Source organism: Calliopsis andreniformis, chromosome 6, assembly GCF_051401765.1.
Source record: "Calliopsis andreniformis isolate RMS-2024a chromosome 6, iyCalAndr_principal, whole genome shotgun sequence".
In the NCBI taxonomy this organism is placed as follows: domain Eukaryota; kingdom Metazoa; phylum Arthropoda; class Insecta; order Hymenoptera; family Andrenidae; genus Calliopsis; species Calliopsis andreniformis.
Window position 1 is genome coordinate 2,272,117 of NC_135067.1, and position 21,574 is coordinate 2,293,690.

The window sequence follows — 21,574 nt, forward strand, 5'->3', positions numbered from 1 at the left end:
CTCGCATAATCTTATTACAGTAATCACTTCCAAATCGCGTGCATTTGAGATTTCCAAGATCGTACGTGTTTATTCACACCACTTTCTGGGATTGATGGAATTCACGTGTCGGCTTGTTAAAGACAAACCCACCGCCCGATATCTGTTTGTTTGGGCAAACGACTGATAGCCTAGAACGATAAGAATAAGATATCTCGGAATAAAATTTTATTTATTTTCTGCTTTATGGTTCCAAAAATACAACATACATTCTTGATATTTCAATGAAAATATTACCAAACTTGATTGTTATTGAATTATTTTTTATTTTATAATACTCCTGTATTTTACTCATAAGAAAATATTTGCGACAATAGGGAGGAAACGCACCTAGACGTGATCTGATCATAAGAATTACCAGCTGGTACATTTGTTTTTACTTAGATTCTTAAAAAATGGCAACAAAAACACTACTGAAAGCTAAGTATCAATATACAGGGTGAGTGACCTAACGTTTGCACCTCAAATATCTTTGTTGTTTTTTAAAATACATTAAATGTCTCAAGGAGAAAGTTGAATGGTTCAATGGAGCTTATACAATACCAAAAGAATTTTTGTTTTTTTTGTCATTTTTTTAGAGATATCAAAGTCAGCTCCAGTTTTTTAAATGGAACCACCCCTTTTTAAACACCTACAATGATAGTCCTTTTTATTCGGAATTCAGCGACTATAATTATTCAAAGTCATTCGAGATCACGAATAGAGAAAACGTACAAGATTTAAAGTATGAAGAAGACAATGGAACGTAAATGTGTGGTGTGGTATTGTGAACGACAAAGTAATCGTGCCATACTTCATTACTGGAACAATGACAAGACAAAAACATTCGCAATTTTTACAAGAAGATCTACCAACTTTGTTGGAAGATGTTTCTTTACAAAATCGTCATGATATGTGGTATCAACATGACGGCTGTTCTGTTCATGATGCACGAGTAGCAAGAGAAACGTTGGATTCTAGGTTTCCAAACCGATGGATTGGGCGAGGTGGAACAGTTTCATGGCCAGCACGTTCGCCTAGTTTAAATCAACTGGTTTTTTTGTGGGGTCTGCTAAAAGAGACCGTATACATGAATGCTCCAACAACAGTTGAAGATATGTGTCAGCGTATCATCACATATGCAAATATCACCTCGGATATACTTGTCACAGTTCAACATTCCTTCATAACCCATTTACAGGGCGTGACCTTGATATCTTTAAAAAAAAATGATAAAAACAACAAATTTGTTTGGCATTGTGCGAGCTTCATTGAACTATTCAACTTCGTCCGTAAGACATTTGACATATCTTAAAAACACCCTGTATGTAATAAATTTAAATGCAATTTTTATGGGGATTGAAAACAATAATACTTGACAAATTTTTCAATTTATTCATTTTATTCTTTCTCAGTAGATTTTTCTTTTAATACTGACTTTGATAAACTGTTATATTATGGAATTAAAAATCCGATTGCGGTTGTATTTAGTACTAATTTTATAGGCAAAATGCCACGAGTGCATCAGTAACATTTTTAAAAAACGTAAAAAGAACAAATAGAAAGTTTTACATATGTTTCTATTGGCCAATTTTTTTGATGGCAGATAGTTTTAGCTAGGGAATAGCTAGTTAAACATTAACTACCAGTTAGCAGTAGTGTGTGTTCCTTAAAGTAGATAGCTCTGAATCAGGGGTAAAAAATCGGTATGTAATAATATCTTCCAGTTAAGCCTAACTAGAAGATATCTTAATACTTCATTTCTTGTTGCTCTTGGTTGTCAGTTACTCGTGTCCTAAGTAACAAATTGAGTGATTCAAATCCGAGATAAGAATCGAATGCAAGCTTCTCAAATTGAAATGCATACATCTTTCAAATTGCATGCGCATTAGTTTTATGAGTGTGCGATTTGAGAGGATTTATTGTATACATTTCGAACGTAATTAAAGTGTTGTATATTTATCGATACCAATGAATGATCGATTAATAAAGGTTGTGACAGTGATCAACATATGATTGCGTAATAAGTTTGATATGATGTAATAATACTAATTAATTATATAAAACTGTAGCAGGTAAAAATAAATGATTCTGAGCGCGTCTAGAAAAGTCTTATTTATTTTATTACATCGGTTATTGGTTGCCTTTGATACATAATCATATCAATCGTTTTTATTTTTTTATTCATTCAATCACGTATACACACACCCAATCATTCTGTTTCTTTTTCATTAATAACTGGAGCGAACTTTCTTTCTCTTAATACGCGTACACTGTACGGAAATTGAAATAATATATAATATATATATATATATATTTTTATAATATAGCATTGTTAAATTACATCTCAATTACTTTTTAATTGCATATAAAAACACTTGACAAACAAAAACGGAACAACTTAGAGTCTTTGTGGAGCTGTGCCGTGGAAAAGACACACTGGGGTGAGGGGCAAGATGATTATATATATATATATGTATACATATATATGTATCCTATATATGTATGTATATATTTATATATACTATGTAAATGATTTGTAACAGCACAACACGAAACTCACTTTTGATTCGTTTAAAACTGTTTTTCACATTTACATTCGTACGTGTGTGATATTTCTCGATAAAAAAATTGTGTACACCGTGAAGAACTGAAGACTAGGAATTAAGTTTAGGCAGCGAAGACAAGGCCTTATTTGGGTTAAACGTCAGAACTCCAATATTCACACTGTTCAAAAATTTTCCAACGAACGAAATTATTTCTACACATGTGGATTCTCGTTCTCTCTGGATTGTAAGTTTTTATGTTTGAATTTGGGAAGTTGTGGTGCATATCGCGGCCACACAGCTCCTGGAATACAGTCTGTGTTTGTGTCAATTACGACACATTTATTTACAATTCGTCGTGTTCCTGAAAGTAAATAAAACAAATTTTGAGTATTTAATTGTAAAATTATAAATAGGTTTTACTCTATTTAGAGATCAGAAACGAGGAATTCCAACTTTTTTCGATCAATTTGCATCCGAAATTAGTATAGTCATCATTTTATAACATTCTACAACTAACTTTGGATGAATAAGAAACTTTGGTAATGAAATGATCTTATTTTACCTCAGTATCTGGGACACTGTTATCTTCTTCATCAACATCTTCATCCTCATCGTCATCCTTATTATCTTCATCGCTTGCTTTGAGCTCCTTTTCTTTCTGCTTTCTTTCCTCTTCATCTTGAGCTTCTTTCATCTTCTTTTCACCTTCCTAACAACAACAAATTTAATTAATATAAACTCTGTATTTGATCTTAATTTAACAAAAAATCAATTTTTAAATCAGTAACGAGGAATTCCAACTTTTTTTATCGCTCATTAATTTCAGAAAGAGTTTTTACATCATTTAATGTAATTTAATTAAAAGTCAATCAAGCCATCAAGCATACTTAAATTTTAGATGTAATATTGATAACAAAACTCATAAAAGATTTAATCTCAAAATTTGAAACTCGTATACTTACATATGTTGGTTTCCACACTTCTTCGCCGAATTTGCGAGCAACTTCGGGATCGTCTGTAATAAGCACATTGTCGAAAATTGTTCCGGATCTCACTTGCCAGAGATCGAAACCAACAGCACAGATTTCGTCCCTCTTGTATAGTTCTGAATCAGGAGTGTATTCTGGATTGTCAATCTCTGGGTGAATCCAGGGTCCCTTGTAGTTAGGATTGTCAATTTGTTTAGGTTTCCATTCTCCCTATAATAAAAAGTTATTGTTAAGAACTAATTAATAAAATTCACCGGCGATTATTTGTAATTTAATATCACAATTTCTACCTTGTAGTCAGGGTTGTCGATCATTGGAGCTTCCCATTCTCCATCCATTTCATCATCCCAATCTTCAGGTTTGGAGGCCTCAGGATCAGGAATGTGTTCTGGCTTGTCCCAATCGTCTGGTTTTTTGTCATCAGGATCAGGAATGGTAGGTTTATCGTCCCAATCTTCAGGTTTGCTCTGAGATGGATCCTTAATCTTCTTTGGTGGAAGGAAATCCCAGTCCGCTTCCAGTTCACCAGATTCAACCTCTTCATTGTCAATGAGAACCTGAAATAAAAGTCAAATATTAATCATAGTTCGTATGATTACGAGAATAGTAAAAGATTCACAAAAAAAAAAAAAAAAAAAAAAAAACAGGATCCTAAATAGATAACTACGAACATAGTTTGCTTTTGTAGTACGATATAGTATGTAGGTATCTTATAGTATGTGTAAAATATTACATGTAGTTATATACATAAATATTACATTCGATAATTTTAAAGGTGTAAAAAATTAGAATTGTGGGTTTGTTTGTTGAAAGATCAAACAAATTCCAGTTACGATTAGATTATCACTATAAACTGTATGCTATGAATCGTATTTTCATTAAATAGAATATATTGTAAAAAAATATTGCATTAAAATTATTAACATTTAAAAGAAAATTTTAGCACGATAATATATTCGCAAATTACTTAACATATGGCAACACACATTTATTGTGTTTATAGTATCATGTACGACATTGTCATAATTATAAAATTTTTAAAATATATTTTGATTAAATCCTCCCTCTGTCAATACTATTTTGTGAAGACTATTTCATGTTTACAGCATATAGTAAAGGTATGCAATGGTGTTTATATCTTTAAAATTATCGAATGACTAATACTTTACACATATTATAAGGGACGTCTATACTATCATTCTACAAAAGCATATTACAATCGAAGTCTACCACTTGGAATCCTTCCCTTATTAGTAATTATGTCGTTCTTTGCTTTATTTTGTAAAGAAGTCGAATAAAACTCATCTACAGTATATAATGCAAGATAATCTTTGCTCTACGAGATCCTCTAGCACCTATTCTCCACAATGAATCAATGAGAACATGTGACTCTAGGCTCGATATAGTTTCAATGATGTATTTCTTGTTTTTAATTTTCTACCTTGTATGTGTTGTCAGGCTTGACAATCAGAGTGTACAAATGAGTGTAAATGTCATCCTTGCAACGAATATCCTTGTTGATCAAAAGATTTTTACCCTTGTAACTAAAGATAACATGAACTTTCTTTGTTCCAGGTCCACAAATATCAGGTCCTGTTGAAAAACAAACATATTTGTACATCAGACTGAAATACATGATTCTTGTTGGATGCATGCCAAGTAAAATGAGATTACACTTTTCATCAATGAAAGTTAAAAAATCTTTGGATAATTAATAAAATGTATCTTAACAGGTGCCTGAATATGTATGAGGATCATATTCAGGGCATATGTAAGAATTTACTCTCCGAGTTCCATCAGCACCAATCCACCAATAGATGGACCAGTGACTCTTGGCTCGGATTTATATAGTTTAAGACATTAAAAAGATTCTTACCAAACATAATTTCATATGGACTTTCTCCATGCATGTCCTTCTGGTCCAAGGAACAATCAAATACTTTCATGTATCCACCACCACAATCAATGTTCTGTTCATGTTTAACAGTGAACTGAATAACAAGTGGTTTATCTTTATTGCTGAATGGTTTGAATTTTCTACTCAATGCATAGAATCTTGCATCCTGAGAAGTCTGGATACCTAACATAAATTAAGCAAATATTCATATAAGCAATTCTACTTTATTTCAAATATGCTCATCTAATTACCTAAGGTTCTAATTACCTCTGTCATTTTCAGGATCATTCCAGAATTTTCCATGACTCAGAACAAACTTTCCAAATTCCTTTCCAGGATGTTCAGAATACACCCAGTTCTTTTCCCAGGAGTCTAAAGAGCAAAGTTATCAATGAAAGCAAGATAAGAATTTATAAATACATTTAAACTAATATTAATTTAACAGCATCAATTTTAAAAGTATTAATTTTCAAAATTCTGACTTTTCTTTTGCATGACAAGTAATCACAAATAACAATTTGTATACTTTGTAAATACATGTTAAACATAGAACTTAAAATCGTAAAAAGTTACTCAAGTAAAGATTTGAAACCATGAGAACCTTCAATTTCTTATCAAATATCAGAAAATTATTAGATAAGTTTTGGTATACCTGAGAAGCATATTCCAAGTGCAAAGGGCTATAAGCTTAATCACAAGATACGAATATTATTTTCTTATATTTACTCCAAAGATAAACGTTACATAATTCCCAAACAAAATCTAAGAAATACCTATATTTATCTACTTTCAGGTTAAATTTACATACAGAGGAATTCTAAAGAGGAAAAAATATTTTGGATCTCTCGTAACATCATGTGCAATGCGGAACGCCGAAGTCCCGAGTCCCGACTAAAATCGTGCAAACCACAGCGCATGGTTGCGTTCACGCAGCCACGTTCTCCCCAAGACACGAGGAGCTTTATTTCAAAGTGGAGAGCATTCGACGCGGATCAACCGATCGATCGCGCGTCATGTCGGCGACCGTACACTATGCAGCTTCGGCCCATGCCACGAGACGTCCCTCACCGCCACGTCCATTAGCCTTGCGAGTGACCGTGCTTGCATATGGTATCATAAACAATCGAGCGTTGCCTATCGCGCGTTTAAGCGCCGACTGGACAACGTTCGCTTGAACGCAGGTATGCAAGGCGATGCAGGAGCGATCGCAGCAGGGCGTGTGGTTACCAAGGAGAAGTAACAGCGTACCGTGAGCCTCTCGCTCGGCGTATCGCCAGATTTTCAGGGAAGTACGCCGGAAGAACGAATTTTCTCAGAGAGAAAATATTAAATACGAGCCGCAGGTGTGGTTTGAGAGGAGAATATAGCGCGAGGAGACTCTGATGATTTTTCTAGACTCCGTTCAGTCGAACATGGAGAGTTTCGATTCTTTCGGAGCGAGATCGGGGAGGGAAGTTTCGAGGGAGTCGATTGCGCTTACCGTCAAGGAACCTTTCCTCGAAGTGGACCTCGGCGGTGACCAGCGTAACCGCCAGCAGGAATAGAAACGAGCAGAAGAACCGCATTTTCAGACGCCGGGACGACGAAAGTCCGCTCGACGAAGATCTCAACTCTGCGACGAACTAGCCGATAATGTCCGATCCGTAGACGTGGTTGGCGAGTTTGCGAGTTAGCAGCCGCCGGGGTAGACAGATGGAGGGCGGTGATTGGCTGCCGCTTCTCGGCCAATCAACGTCGACCACGCTCAACCAACTGAGCATCGCGCCGTGTCAGTTATGAGACACGCCGCGCACACCATAACCTCGAAGAACGACTGGTTTGTTTTATCTGTTGTCGATACGACAGAAAGGCGAGAGAAGATTGGAGCAGTAATCTGTGGAGTTTTTTTATTGGTTAGTTACCGTTTTGGAGCGATATTTAAATAGCTTGGTTTTCTTTTAAACGAGGGGAATGGAAATAAGTTTTTCTTGAAATAGTATGAAGTGAATTTGGACTTTAATTATGCAATAAAGTATTTCGCTGTTCGAAGAATCGAATTTAAAGGTGCGTGGAGTTGCGTGTGGTACTGAACTGTTTATTTAAAGACATTCTATTTACTTCTGTAAAATGTGTGAAAATGTGGAATCAAAACTTTTTATAGTAAAAAGGCATACTCTGATTTCTTTCTCTCCTAATGTACTTTATTTCATAGATTTATAAAGTTTTACAATTTAAAATTGAGCAGCTGTTTGTAGTATTTTAGTTTGTATATTTGATAAGTGGTGATTTTCCATAAAACTGTGTATCAGAAAATAGTTCAAATTTTAAATGATATTTAATTTCAAGGGAAGTGAGTCTGCGCTTTATTAACGTTCATTTGAATGTTCTCCTGATACATAAAATTAGTTGATACGAATAACACAATTAGCATACGATGATAACTGAAACATAGGAGTAAATTTCAAATATACCACTAATATAAGACTTTTAGTATTTAAAATCATTTTAAACAGTGAAAAAAATATATATATATATGTGTGTAACAATTAAATAAAAAGAAACATTTTTCGCCGAATTTTTGTCATAAATATACATCCTATTTTTAAATATACATATTATCATTTATAAAAATTATGTGAGCAATCTTTATTAAACTATGATTTTTTTATACTAATTAGGAAAATGAAATTTGACCGACTTAGTTTTTAAATAACAAATGACAAGATTGATAAATGAAATAACTTTAAATTTATGATAAAATTGATTTCTTTCAGTCAGAAATTAAGCTTTACGAGGTACTTTAATGGACGCTTACTTCTTCGGATAATAGAACAGCTTATCCATCCAGTAAAATACACTTACGTAGATCCCCTCGTTGACGTATTAGGTTTCAAACTGTATTGTGTACAAATTGTTCCCTTGGAAACGATTTCCTTCTGCGACTATACATCGCTTTAGTCAAGCACAACCTGTCTGAAAATTTACAAGTGAAGTTACTGAAATTGTTTCTGAACCGGAGGAGAACTCTCCTCTAGAAAAAAAGAATCTACAAAAAAAGGTAAAATTAAAAAATGATACGTTCAAAGGCAACAGCCGCGTTGATGCGGTTGAAAGAAATTGACAGGAAGTACAATATTAAGCGTAATGAGGTCACACGGGGCCAAAGTAACGTGAGTACTGAAAGTTCTATTGAGGAAACGCCGAGGCACCCCCAAACGGGTTCGAAACCCCCTGATAACAATAGATCTGAGGTCGATAAAATGTTGAAAATTTCACAGTTTGAAACTGAAGCCGGATACAAGGTAACGATTTAAAATTATGCTATCTCAGCTACGAATGTTCTGAAAGTTTTAAATTACTTCGAGTGCTATTTTAAGTTATGAGTTTTTAAGGACATTTCAAATTTTTTAGATAATTGATAATAAATATTGTGTGAATAATAAAAATATTTTGCGTCATTGTGCTCTTATGTGTTGATAGAATTAAAAATTTTTTTCAGTTACATCTACAGGTAAAATATAGTTTTGAAGTTATTTCTTCATGTATTTAAGAGTACACACTATTTTTAACTTTTCTTTTTGCATGCGAGTATTTGTTATCTTTTGAGGTTGCTAAATTTTTGTATAAACTATAAATATTTGAAAAATTTTAAGAGAATTTCAAATGAAGAAGATTTGAAACTTTCCAAGCATAAATTGCTTATGATGTAATAATTACTGTTACTAAAAAGTAATTCTTGTAGGCTGTCTCTAAACCCAAGGTCCAAGTGAAGATTCCATTTTTCCAAAAAAAAGAGGACAGCACTATAAGCAGTAAAAATGAATCCCCGCAGGAATCTTCTGAGAATTTTTCTAAACCCCACCTTAAAACGTTCGTCGCGGATGATAATTCGGATGCTACCGACGAAAAAGGAAGTTCATCAATTTCGGCGGAATCAACCAAAACTCCCTCAAACGTAGACTTCACTTTCAAAGATAGTATTGAAGTCAAGAGACTAGATTCTGAGAATCCTCAAAGGAATAACGATGAATCTTCAGTTACAACGATTCTCTCCAAGGCTTCTGGTGGTTCTGAAATAGTTTCTGATCTGGTTAGATTTGTAGAAGAGTCCACGCCTAGTAAAAGTGAGAGAAAGTCGATTGCAAATGAAGAGAATATAGCAGAGCCTAGTGTCTCATCGATGACTGCTGAAAATGATGAGACTACGATAGAGGAAGTCATCAGGATAAGTGGTGAAAAGAGCGAAATTATTTCTGACTCATCTTACGTGTCAGATAAAAGTGTCCTAATGAATCAAAGTCAGTCTAAGAGTTCTTCTAACAAGGTGCAGAAGATACAATATGAGAGTGACACATTCGAGGAAGCTTCTAGTTCGACGGACTCGTCTAGTTCCAGGGTGGAAGAACAGAAGAAAACTTCGGAGGAAGATGTGGCTCAGAATACCATCAGATCTGGAGTGAAGCAAATTATGATCACGCCGCATAAACAAACTGAATTTTCGGTCCAGAAAATTGTGTCCGATAATAGGTAGTTGTGCCTAATAAGAGTATATTAATCAATTAGGCAAAGCGTCCAGATTACCGTAATATTATTCGAGTTTATAAATGGTATTTGATTTGAAAGATGTTTCAATATTTTAAAGACAAGATACTTGTAGAACAATTTTCTCTCCAAACATAAAAATTTAGTAATTGATATACGCTTAGAAATCGTCAACAAATCAGTCTTTCTAGGGACAAAGAGATTATTGAACTGGTCGCACCGAAAATAATGCAAAGCATCAGCGAATGCGATATAGAGCTTGACGAGGACCTATCGAATTACGTAAGGAGCACGGAGAATGTCGAGGAGGTGCTGCCGATCAACTTACTGAGGTCATCAAAGCAAACGACGCCGACCAAGAGGCCTCTTAAAAAGAATAAAAAACATCGAAAGTTGTCTAATGAAACTACAGAAGAGGGACAAGATAAAGAGACGGTCTCTGTGGCTTCTGAACACGAGAGACCAATGAAACAAAAAGAAAATAGAGGCGAAGACAGCTCCTCCACGTCTGTGTAAGAAACAAACCGTGATAATTCTACTAAAATATTGTTAAAAATACTTAACTAGTGACTCTACAATTCTTAGACTAAACGTTTCGATAACCATTCTTTAGAAGATACTTCGTTTTTAACGTCTCCAAACTTTAATTTTCTGATTTGTCTATCGTTATGTTTCTTTAGGAGTTGTTTCTCTACATGACTGATCACGTTTTTGCGATTTTAGAAGAAGCTTGGAACAGATGCATAAAAAGAAACTATCAGATGAGAAAGACAGTTCTTCGTTAGGTAAACAAAGTAATATTAATAATGTAGAAGTGGAATCAAACGAAGTATGCAACGAGGAACTAGAAACCATTTCCAATGAAAAGCTTCTGACGGAGATTCCTAAGAAATCTGATGTTACGTGTACGCTGAGAAAATTGAATCGGGATGCAATCGACGCGGTTTCCAGAAGATACAGGATTCAGACACCAAGGGAAACTTTGAATAAATCTAGACAGTGCAAAACTTGTGGAACGGTAGTGAAGTTGCCTTGTACTGAATACGAAGGTTCTGAAAGGATTGAAGCGAATGAAAACAAGTCATCTTTTATAGAAAATGCAAGAATCGTCGATTTCAATAACTTCCAACAATAGATTTTCTAATTATTTAAGAATTCTATATTCTTATGAGATCCTAATCGGGTCGTTAAAAACAATTGTAGTTCTTCCAAAAATAGTTGAAATACATTGTAATGGTTTTAATTTTCTGTCAGGTCAAAGCGCCAGGTCAGGATGAAAGGATAAAGAAAAGGAATAAAGTGAAAAGGGTTTCTAAACCATCGAAAAGCAAGAGATCGTCGAATCGGGCGAAAGTAGAAGAGAAGCAGTCGAGGTTCGATTGTAGACAAATGTATTGTCTGCGGAAGCAGGCAGTTGCTTTAAGGCTAAAACAGGAACGCGAGGACATCCGGAATTATATACTAGAGTTGGAACACACAAGATTAGAATTTGGACCTGGAGAAATTAGTATGTCTTCAAAAATGACTCCGTTCAAGCCCCTTGAATTTCCAAAGATAGCAGCATTTGTGAAACCTGGTACAGCGATTCTTCATCTATTTTACTATGCATATAAAAGAAAAAGAATACAGGAATTTTGCAAGCGAATCTCGAACCTACTTTCCTTTTTAGCATCTTCAAAATAAATTTGATAATTTTTTATATTTAGCAAACACGAAAATTGTTCGTATAAAGTATACTTATTTTTAAATATCTACTGAAAGATCACCAATGGGTGATACCTTTTCGCCCGCCCAACTGACATAGATCTCATTCGCAAAATGATCAATGTGGTCAGTAGCAAATTCACAGGAATAAACAAAATACACTTTTAGACTGATTTCAAACTGTCTATAGATTATAAATATGTCTATTGTTTCGTGTTATTAAGGATTTTAATAAACTCGTTCTGCTTCGTTTTATTCACAGATTTGAAGGAAATGGATTTGAAGCACAATGATGAGATCGCTGGACTACAAGAAAGAATATTGGCTATAAAGCAATGGCTAAAGGATCAATACGTCCTTTACAGGGACTATAGCAGTCTGGCACAAACGGTGAATGCAAAATACATTCCTGCCAGTCTGGAGGATGCAAAAAGGGTATTGTCTCTAATCCTCACTGAAGAAACACTCGTAATATTCTATAGCTCTCATCAAGTGTAAAAATTTGTTCATTCGCCACATTGAACATTCTTTCTTTCCTTTTTTCTAAAATTTATATTCATTCACAAATTTTAAAGATTACTGATTTTTGTTCGTTACAAAAAATTAGCATAACTCGTTACAAAATGAGTAATATTTGTTTATTTTATTAAAAGAGACTTTAGTTTAGTTGCTTAAGTTTTCTGGAATTCAGTGTAATATAATAAAAAAGGAAAGCAAAAAACAATAAGAAAGGAATAGGGACGTAGATTTTCTTCTAGAGAGTTTTTTCGCGTACAGACCACCTTTCGAAACTTTTAACAGGATAACGTTGTTCGGTTTCAGACGATTCGTGAACTACAGAAAGCGACAATTAAAACCAGGTGACCGATGGATTCAGTGAAAGCTGTTACCAAGTGCAACAAGACTCTTCTTGATGTAATAAAGTGAATGTATGTGTGATTCGTAAAGTGATGGCATTTCCTTAATGTGAATTAATGATTGTGTGCAAGTGGATAATTCATCCTTCTTCCTTTGTTTGTATTATTATAAAAATCAATTCGAATTTGTCCTGGTTCCTTTAGATGTATCAAGTGTTTTTTATCGTTGGCTAATAAAAAGTGAGGATTATTGATAAGAAGAAAAAAGAATAGATCTTATTTAATCTAAATTACTCCATCTAAACTTTTTGAACCAATTTAATTATTTTATACAAGGTCTTTATAACTATTGGCTGACGAGATGAGGTTTCCGAGAATCCATCAAATTTTTAATGCTTTGTGGATATGAAAATGGAAAGATATAGTGCAAATTCAGTCCAACTGAATTTGATAATAATCTACGTGATTAACAAGGTATGACAATGTGATTTCAGTCTAGAACCGCTGTAATCTCCACAAAACTGTAATTTCCACACGCATATCTATTATTATCAGTAACGAGCTAGTCATTAGTGCAGAACTTCATCTCTCCAGATACGACTTAAATCAATTTATGGTATGGAGATATGAAATGACGTCACATTTCTTTAGAAGTAAATTAATGTTTATTCTCGTGTATTGTCTGAAGAAAGATACTAAAAGTATGAAAAAGAAGTAATTCTAACGTGCTCTTTATGTAAATCTCAATTTTAATAAAATTACGTCTGATTACAATTAAAACTCAGAGTGTATAATTTTGAATTAATTTTAAAATCCCCTTGAAAAACATTGACAATGCAAAGTTTACTCCAAGTACTAAAGGTGCTTTCCCAAAAATTTTGAAATTATAAATACGTCGTACAAGAACCCATTATTTTGGCTTATAGTATGCACTGCATTAGTCAAAAGCTGGTTATATTTAAGTGTGCTAGCGGTTTAATATTTCTAAGAAACATTTAAATTAAAGTTGTGAAATCATAGATGAGGCGCGCAAGTGCTATTTCAATTTGCGACACAGTGTACTTATAATTAATTTACTGCTATCTAACAAAATCCAACGTAGCTGTTCCAATATTTATGTGTGAGCGTTACACGTGTTCATACAAATTGAATACAGCATGAAAAATGGTTCAACAAGATTTATAGTCCTACGGAGTACACATACATTTTTATTATAAGAAATGAACTTACAAAATCTATTGTTTATACTACAGTTAAAAGTAGACATTGTTCTTGTCTGTGAACCTCTTTGAGAAAGAAATACTTGGTGGGCCCTTTTGTAAAGAAATACAATTATAGTAAAAGATCTACTGTGAAGACAAAATATAGTTATCTTCCTTATATGTTGTCTAAAATTGTAGCTTACAAAATGATTTCTATTTCTATTAGTATATCTGTGATTTTATAACTTTAGAAGACGAAAAGTTTTTCAAAACTATGAACTACTAGCACACTTAAATATAAACAGCTTTTGACTAATACAGTGCATACTATAAGCTAAAATAATAGGTACTTGTGCGCCTTGTCTATGATTTCATAAATGGAAATGGTGTAAAGTTTTTGGAAAGTTCATTTCTTTATATGACAATTTTTAAAATGTTTAAAGGCACATTAAGTACTTGGCGCAGACTTTACATTTTAAATGTTTTTTGGAGAAAATAAAGTTTTGCAAAACAGGAATTTCTAATTGTAAGAATTTGGTCGCAGCTCCATAAAATTTACACAACGGAAATGATCTTAAAAATTCACTTATTTTTGATACATTAGTTTCCAGCTTCCCGTGGACCGATTTTCATGCGGTTTTACTCGCCTACTCCTGTATGTATCTGTCCTATTACTACCATTATCGTCCCTTTATCAAAAAATGTATTTTACGCTTTTTTACATGCCCAAAGTTGGCTAATTCTTCATAGCAGAAAAGAGACTTCGTCTCACGCCCATGTTTACTTAAGTACTTGGTATGAGACTCTACTCAGTCTCCTAATTACTGAACAGTTATTGAGTTTGCATATTGAGCCTTCATCACTGAGTGATTATTTCATCTACAATTGAAGAGTCTACGAGAAAAAGGGAGAATATTAATTTTAACGAATTTTAAGTTCAATGTTTTTTCGTGTATTTCTGTATACGAAAGGACACGTGTGCGCTCTTTATCGTTGACTATGCATATCGCATTGCAAATTAAGGTAGTCGCCACGTCATGCGTCAGCTGCTCTGCAAGGTTTCTGAAAGATTTTGATATAAATCCTTTTTTTTCATTAGCAATTATGGATAACTATGTATTTAGTTTTATAGAAATAAATACATTCGCTTCATAACATTTCAATATAATTTCGTGCCAAGTTTGGTAACTTGAATATAGTTTTCCTGTTTTAGACAAAAGCAAGTAAAAGAAAAGCGGTCTTCTTTCCTAAATAAAAGAAGAACTAATAAAAATGCATCAATTTTTATTAGTAATTTCTCGATAACTATGTAGTAAATCGATTCCACATTTTGCACAAGAGTTTTTTGTAATCCGAATTAGTTTGGTTTAATTTGAACGAAATCTTGAATTAGGATGTTTAGCTAAAAACTACCTTACAATATTTTATTTTGATATATATACAATGAAAATATGAAGTTGTGCCATTAGATTGAGAAATAAATTTTCGTTTTCTGAGAAATACTAAAACTTGACATTCCTCCCTTTTCCCGTGGGCCCTTCAGTTATATTTAGGTCTGTAGAGTCGATTGTTAAAATTCTCGACTCCGATACATCTTTTTCTTTGAAGTCCGATTCCGACTCTGACCCCAAGTCTTGTATTAATAATAGATTATTAACATAATAAGTACATGCATGTATAGATATAACTTAATTACTGATATTTAGTACACATGTAGTATGTTTGTACATGTATATCATATAAGTATCTACAGTATAAGAAACTAAAGCTATGCTAACACCAAAGGCAAATAAAACAATGAAGAAACATTTTAAATCATTCCAACGTTTTTTGTACGTTAAATTGCAACTCTTAATTATGCATGCATAACGAAAATTATTCATTTATTTTGAGGACATTTCTGATTTTGATATTTACTAACACGGAGTCGGAGTCGAGATATTTTTTCCAACTTCGACTCCGATTTTAGTGATCAAAAATTTGTGCCAAACTGTGACTTCACAGTCCTGAGTTATTTCTTGAACTGCACAATAACCATTGAATCATTATCCAAAATTTGATTTTGAATATACCTATTATTAAAGGTGTGTATTAACACCTTCCAGACTGTTTTCAAGCGAATCGATATTTAATATCCTCCAAAAAGGGTTTCCGTCAAAGGGAAAAGGGTAAAGGCTTCATACACGACCAAGGCAGTCGTGTGTCGATCTGCACGCGTGCGTATTGCACGCGCACGTGCAGGAGACGCTCGAATGAACGGCGTTGGCGTTCTTTCATTGACGTGCTGTACCTTTCTCATCGTGTTCCTCAGTTCCCGGCGAGCCATTGCACGCTTCTGTTCCGCGGGGAATTCGTGCCCGCGGTATTGATCGCAGTCATCGTTCTTTCAGAACTGAACAGTTTTTGTGGTGCCTCACGATCAGTAAGAAACTCGATAAATAAGGTGTTTCCATCTTTCTAAAAGGGATTGGGAGATTCATGACCAGACAGCAATTTTGGTAAGTCTGACACATTGCCAGCTCGAAAGTCTTCGATACACAAACTATTTTCCTTAAAATTGAGGAAGTTAAATTATGTTAGTTCTGTGAGTGAAATTTATGATCCGAAATTCTTGCAAAATAAATGGGACTTTATTTTGCAAAAATTTTGAACACTTAATAAATTTAAGTTAGAAGAAAGAACAACATCTTTTTCACATCGGCATGACTATCTCTATGGAATATAGTGGATCGTGCAATTGATAAAAAAGAATGAATACTAAAGGAAAACGAGAAAATCGGCTGTCAAAGTAATGAAAGTCTGCTTTGATTATTAATAACAAATTTTTAACATGCCAAATTGTTCAAAACATGTTATTGAAGAAAGATAGTATTCAATGAGATACAAAACTTACGTAAAAAATTGTTATTGCAGATTTCTAATTAACATTTACGAAATGTCTGAATATTTTTTTACAATGAAATTTCTCTTTTAACTGTCTGTCTTCCTGATATTTGAACAACAGTTCGCATAAAATAAATATTTTTTTTATTTTCGCCGTCTACATGCCGCACTTTAATATACTGTAACACGTTTTTGTTGTTCGATACATATTTGTGGAAGATTTATATCATAAATGTTAGGTTTATACTAGTGTTTGAATATTAATTTGACTAACTACAAATGAGATATTAAATTGAAAAAGCATGTTTAACAATATTACGTTTGAATTGTATGGTAGTGGAATGAAAAATAAAAGTCTTCTTTGGCAATAAATTCAGAGTTACATTAAAGTGAAAAGGATATTCTAGATTTTAAAATGCATAGTTCTGAAATCGAGATTGCAGAAATTAGAAAGTAAAATAGAAAGACACATTAGAATGTGTGATCTTTATTATCTCCGAAGCTTAAGACGTTTATTAGAATAAATTTGTTCTTTTATTATGACAGAGTTTAAATAGGTGTTTCTTCTATAGAGACGTTTCTTCTCGACTAAAGTGTTTTCAAAATTTAATATCTTTTATCTGTTTTTTAAACTTATGATATTTTTATTTAATGCCTTTATTTTTCATATTTTAACAAAAAGATACATTTGTTCAAATTACATTATAATTTCAAAAGCATAACTATTGTTTTAAAATTTCGCGAACATTTTTCTTACTCTTCGATTTCATTGGATCGAGGTAAACAAAATCATATGATGAATCCAACTTCATTCAAAGGATAAAAATAATCTAAACGCAAGAAATACTGAGTGCAAAAATATTGTAATATATTAAACAACTTACAATTGTGTTCTGGTCACAATTACATGGATATTTGAATAGATGACATCAGTAAGCTGGAACGATCAGCGGTACGATCTTCATCTTATTAAATATACATGCATCTTGTTACACCTTGAAAGTAAAACCACATGTACCATGTCAAGGTTCAGCGGATCAATTGAAATTGTGCAATCTCAGACCGGATTCTCTAAGTACTCATAGAGTAACTTAATTATTTATCCGGCATATGATTCAAACGGAATAATATTAAAATAACAATTTTAGTCATCAATTTCTATTTCTTTCTAAAAGAAGATAAGATAATATATACCTAATTCAGGTTAGAACAATTGTCTAACAATAAGATCTACAAGTGAAGCTAATTGGGGGATCACGTAACAAATTGTGAACACTGAACCAGGAAACAAAAACAAAAGGAACCTTATAATAAATCTGAAATAAGGGCTCAAAGTTCAAATTAATTTCAGATATTAACTACAATATTTTGAAATTAATAACATAATTTTGTTTTATCATTTTCTAACACTTTAAAGGCAAACATTACTTTTTCACTCATTTTTTCACAATTCTATACCTCTGGAATATTAGTAAATTTGGAAAAATTCAAAATATTACAGGTTTATTGCATGTTAAAAAGTATTTATATTCTTTAATTTAAAGAAAGAGTCAACTAAATTAATTAATTACTTTTTAAGATATTTGTTCCATTATTTAAAAAACCGATGTTGGGAGAAAAACGTGTTTGAAGTTGAGTCGTTGATATCAAACTCATGCGACAGTTGCCATTTAATTTAAAAACCTATAACTGTGCTAACCTTTAGAATTTTGAGATTTTTTTTTAACTGTATATTCTTCAAACATCAAACAAGTGAGAATAAAAAAATATCGAATTTTTTAAAACTCTAGATTAGAACTTCTCCTTAAATTATTTCATACAATTCTCGGTAGTAATCTACAGAAACGAACAGCTTCAATTTTCGCAAGAAGTCGCGAAATCGAGTCTAGCGTTGAAACGATTCCCACGAATTTCTCTCTCGTCGATGGGGCGTCAAATGAAGGAAAACGAGACGGCTAACGAGAGCTGTCGTCCGCATAGAAATTCGAGCGCGCTTAGAATGGCGAAAGTAATCGGGAACTCTCCTGTAAAGACCTTATCCTTGAGGGAATCGAGGTCGAGGGACCCGTGGATGACGTTAACGCTGATCTGTCGACACCGCGGAAAAATAGCTTCGAAGTTTTCTAATATCCGTTTCCGTTAACCCTAATGCACAGTGTATCTGGATGTCGCTCGTGTGAAATAGAACAGGGATCCAGACGGGAAAAATGAGAAAGGCGCGATGTCTAATGATGTCGACAAAGCGAGAAGCTTCCTCCCATGTAGAATTTATAGTGATGATAATTAATACAAGGACGCTGAACCATGTCTAAGCCTTGAAGTTTCGAAATCACTTGAAAACATTTCGTATATTTATGACTCTTTGTTCTAGTCCCACGGCTGGTAATTCGACTTTTGTTGAAAGATTTGTTAAAAAGATAAGAATTGAAACGTTGAAAACATTTTGGAAGGAGTCCTCCCAAAATTGTGGCTCATAGAGGTAGAAGTGGATATAAAATGTTTTGGCAAGTGTCATGTAATCTTAAAGTTAAATCTGTGTCAAGCTTTTTAGTAGTTCATTTCGTTATGATATTTTAAACGATTATTTGTTAAAGGATTATCTGTTGAAATTATTGTTTACTATATAGTGGATTAATGTATATACTGTTTAAAGTTACTACATATAGAAATTCCTAATGTGAAAATTAACTGTAAGAGAAAATAATACACAGGAAGAGTTAGAGCTTTTAACAACTGAATAATCTTACAGTTAAATATTTGTATTGTCTTGCTATATCTACTTATTTTATCATATTTCTTTAAAACCAGCAAAATAATAATAAAACCTACAATTGCAACGTAGCTTTTAATGTATCAAGGAAAACAGTTTTCACAATACTAATGAGTGAGATACATTTATCAATACCATTATATTTTCACGGTACCATCTGTGAATTGCTCGGTACACAGATGCTACTCTACTCTCTTGTCCTGAAATTCAACGAAGCGTGAACTCTGACCTGGAAGAGTACACACGCTTCGACGATCTCAACCTGGCTCATTGTTACGAGCCAATTTACTCAAAGGAAGTTTGAAATCGAGGGATTTCATTTTATACAAGCCTTTATATCGATTCATCTCACTTTCATGGTTCAACAATAATCGCCCACAATCTTCCTTAAACATAGAAAAAGAAAGTAGTTTATTTGCATTTCCAGATTCAATAACAAGTGTTTTCTCTTTTGTTTTTCTCCATATATTTAGAGACACTTGCAGTAAAGATAAAAATATCTCATTACCTTGACATTAACTTTCAGTTTCAGATATGAACCCTGAACACCGTAAATGACCTTTTTGGATCTCCAATACTACCCACCTACCTTTATCACAAAATGCACACTTCAGTAATGACCCGACGACCCTTTCATAATGTGGTCAACAAGACCTTTTCCTTTAAAGTTCACTAGGACACGCATAGATACCTCACAGATTCGATTCATCCTTTTAGAAAGTTCAATTATCACGCATCGTCTGTTCATTGAGACCGCTCGTATAGTGTCATTATCATAAGAGTGACATTAAAGCTTCCTACTGTTTGCTGACCTACCATTAAGGATTTCCGATCGATTTTCTGTGAACTTCAGTCCACGAACCCTCGGTGCACTCACTGTGCTATATTTGTTATAGATAATCACTATCTATTAATAATCAGAGATAGTGAATGATATCCTTCCTTTATTCTTGACATCTTGTAGTTTATCTTTTTGTATTTAGGTAGGTACACTTTGTTTTCGTATTTATTGTTTGGTTTAACTTTGTTGGGTTGTCTTCCATTTTCCTAGATCTGTACCATTTTATACCATAAATAAATAGCTTAAGGAACGTCAAGAATTGACGTTTTCCAAAAGTATAGTTTATCTGCTGATGATCAAAGGATAGCAGAATATAAGATTACAATCGCGAGAAACAGAAAAGTGACCACTAATCTTGTAAAACCGCTACGAACTGACTGAAACTCTGTTAGTCTCGTGTGAAATGCTACTGTATTTATTAGATTTCATAGTTTTCAAGAAGATGGTGGCGTAACAAAAAAACTTAAAAAATATTAAATATAATTACAATTCAGTATTGTACCTTCATATTAGTTCATATAGATTAGATTGATGCTGCGGTTAGTATTTGAAGATCTCTTTGACAACAGAACAAAGAATATTTTATTTAAAAACTTTTACTTTCTTTCTTCCCAATGAGGAACAGAATGATTTCATTTCAGCAAGTAATCGTTCATCACTTGCAAAACTGAAATGTTATAAAATACACAGAACTCATTTTGAAGAGAAAATAGTTCAACCTTCGCTTTTCACTCAAGGGTATAGTTAAATGAATGAATTATGTAGAAACCAGTGAATTCCATTTTATGGAATTCCAGTTGTTTATAGTGACGCATTGAATCTGCCACGTTAATTGGTCGAAAGCACGAACGGAAAACAAGAGGAGAAATCGCCAATAAGAGTTCCTTGGGACGGAGTCATTGCAGCACCGTGGAATCGATTCCTCGCTCGTTGAGCAATCGACGGTTCACGACGCGACGTTGGAACAATCGTGTACGCCGTTCCGCGTTTAATCAATTAAAGAAGAAAAAGCTCTCGTGGAATTTCTTTTTTCTAAGAGTATTCAGAAGACGCTATCATTATTTCCTTGAAAACAGCTTGACTAGTTTCTCGTTATAGCGAGGACATTTTATCCATACAAGAATATAATTATATTATCTGGACATTTGAAGCTTGATAAATTATTTCAAATTGTTTTTGAATTTTTGAAATCTTGAAGCTGCAAGTATTAATAGCAGCAAAATTAAATGCTCCACTTTAGAAGACCTTCCGTTTGATTATAAGGCATTACATAAAACTGATAATGGCAAAAGTAATTTGGATTTTAACGAGTTAAATGGATCAGCGATTCGAGAAACAACAGC

The 21,574-nt window shown here is 33.4% G+C and overlaps 3 protein-coding genes and 1 non-coding gene across 5 annotated transcripts in view; 2 read left to right on the top strand and 2 right to left on the bottom strand.

Moving 5' to 3' along the window:
- Positions 1–2,118: 2,118 nt before the first annotated feature.
- Positions 2,119–7,092, bottom strand: Calr (calreticulin). The gene is made up of 8 exons (XM_076381563.1): positions 6,934–7,092; positions 5,721–5,825; positions 5,433–5,636; positions 4,998–5,149; positions 3,847–4,113; positions 3,530–3,766; positions 3,130–3,276; positions 2,119–2,928 (listed from the first exon to the last, which is right to left on the bottom strand). Exons 1-8 carry the CDS (start codon positions 7,016–7,018, stop codon positions 2,911–2,913), a joined length of 1,215 nt encoding a protein of 404 aa, XP_076237678.1. The 5' UTR covers positions 7,019–7,092; the 3' UTR covers positions 2,119–2,910.
- LOC143181306 (small nucleolar RNA SNORA3/SNORA45 family) lies at positions 5,274–5,398 on the bottom strand. The gene has a single exon (XR_013002269.1). It is a non-coding gene; the product is annotated as a small nucleolar RNA SNORA3/SNORA45 family (small nucleolar RNA).
- Positions 7,093–8,491: 1,399 nt separating the features above from the next.
- Positions 8,492–12,922, top strand: LOC143181129 (uncharacterized). The gene is made up of 8 exons (XM_076381373.1): positions 8,492–8,734; positions 9,175–9,959; positions 10,166–10,486; positions 10,698–11,082; positions 11,229–11,550; positions 11,941–12,113; positions 12,501–12,775; positions 12,872–12,922. Exons 1-7 carry the CDS (start codon positions 8,504–8,506, stop codon positions 12,540–12,542), a joined length of 2,259 nt encoding a protein of 752 aa, XP_076237488.1. The 5' UTR covers positions 8,492–8,503; the 3' UTR covers positions 12,543–12,775; positions 12,872–12,922.
- Positions 12,923–16,060: 3,138 nt separating this feature from the next.
- LOC143180682 (uncharacterized) overlaps positions 16,061–21,574 on the top strand; it is a 40,794-nt gene continuing 35,280 nt past the window's right edge. For both annotated transcript variants that reach the window (XM_076380575.1, XM_076380576.1), the window contains exon 1: positions 16,061–16,235. The gene's annotated coding sequence lies outside the window, so the exon portion shown is untranslated. The remainder of the gene's footprint in view (positions 16,236–21,574) is intronic.

Bases quoted from the DNA above. Each gene is read 5' to 3' on its own strand.
- Calr (XM_076381563.1), bottom strand. From the start codon at position 7,018: ATGCGGTTCTTCTGCTCGTTTCTATTCCTGCTGGCGGTTACGCTGGTC. The intron at 4,114-4,997 runs GTAGAAAATTAA...CTTTTATTTCAG, and splicing joins AGCCTGACAACACATACAAG to GTTCTCATTGACAATGAAGA. The intron at 3,277-3,529 runs GTAAGTATACGA...TGTTGTTGTTAG, and splicing joins AAGTGTGGAAACCAACATAT to GAAGGTGAAAAGAAGATGAA.
- LOC143181129 (XM_076381373.1), top strand. From the start codon at position 8,504: ATGATACGTTCAAAGGCAACAGCCGCGTTGATGCGGTTGAAAGAAATT. The intron at 9,960-10,165 runs GTAGTTGTGCCT...CAGTCTTTCTAG, and splicing joins AAAATTGTGTCCGATAATAG to GGACAAAGAGATTATTGAAC. The intron at 12,114-12,500 runs GTATTGTCTCTA...GTTCGGTTTCAG, and splicing joins GTCTGGAGGATGCAAAAAGG to ACGATTCGTGAACTACAGAA.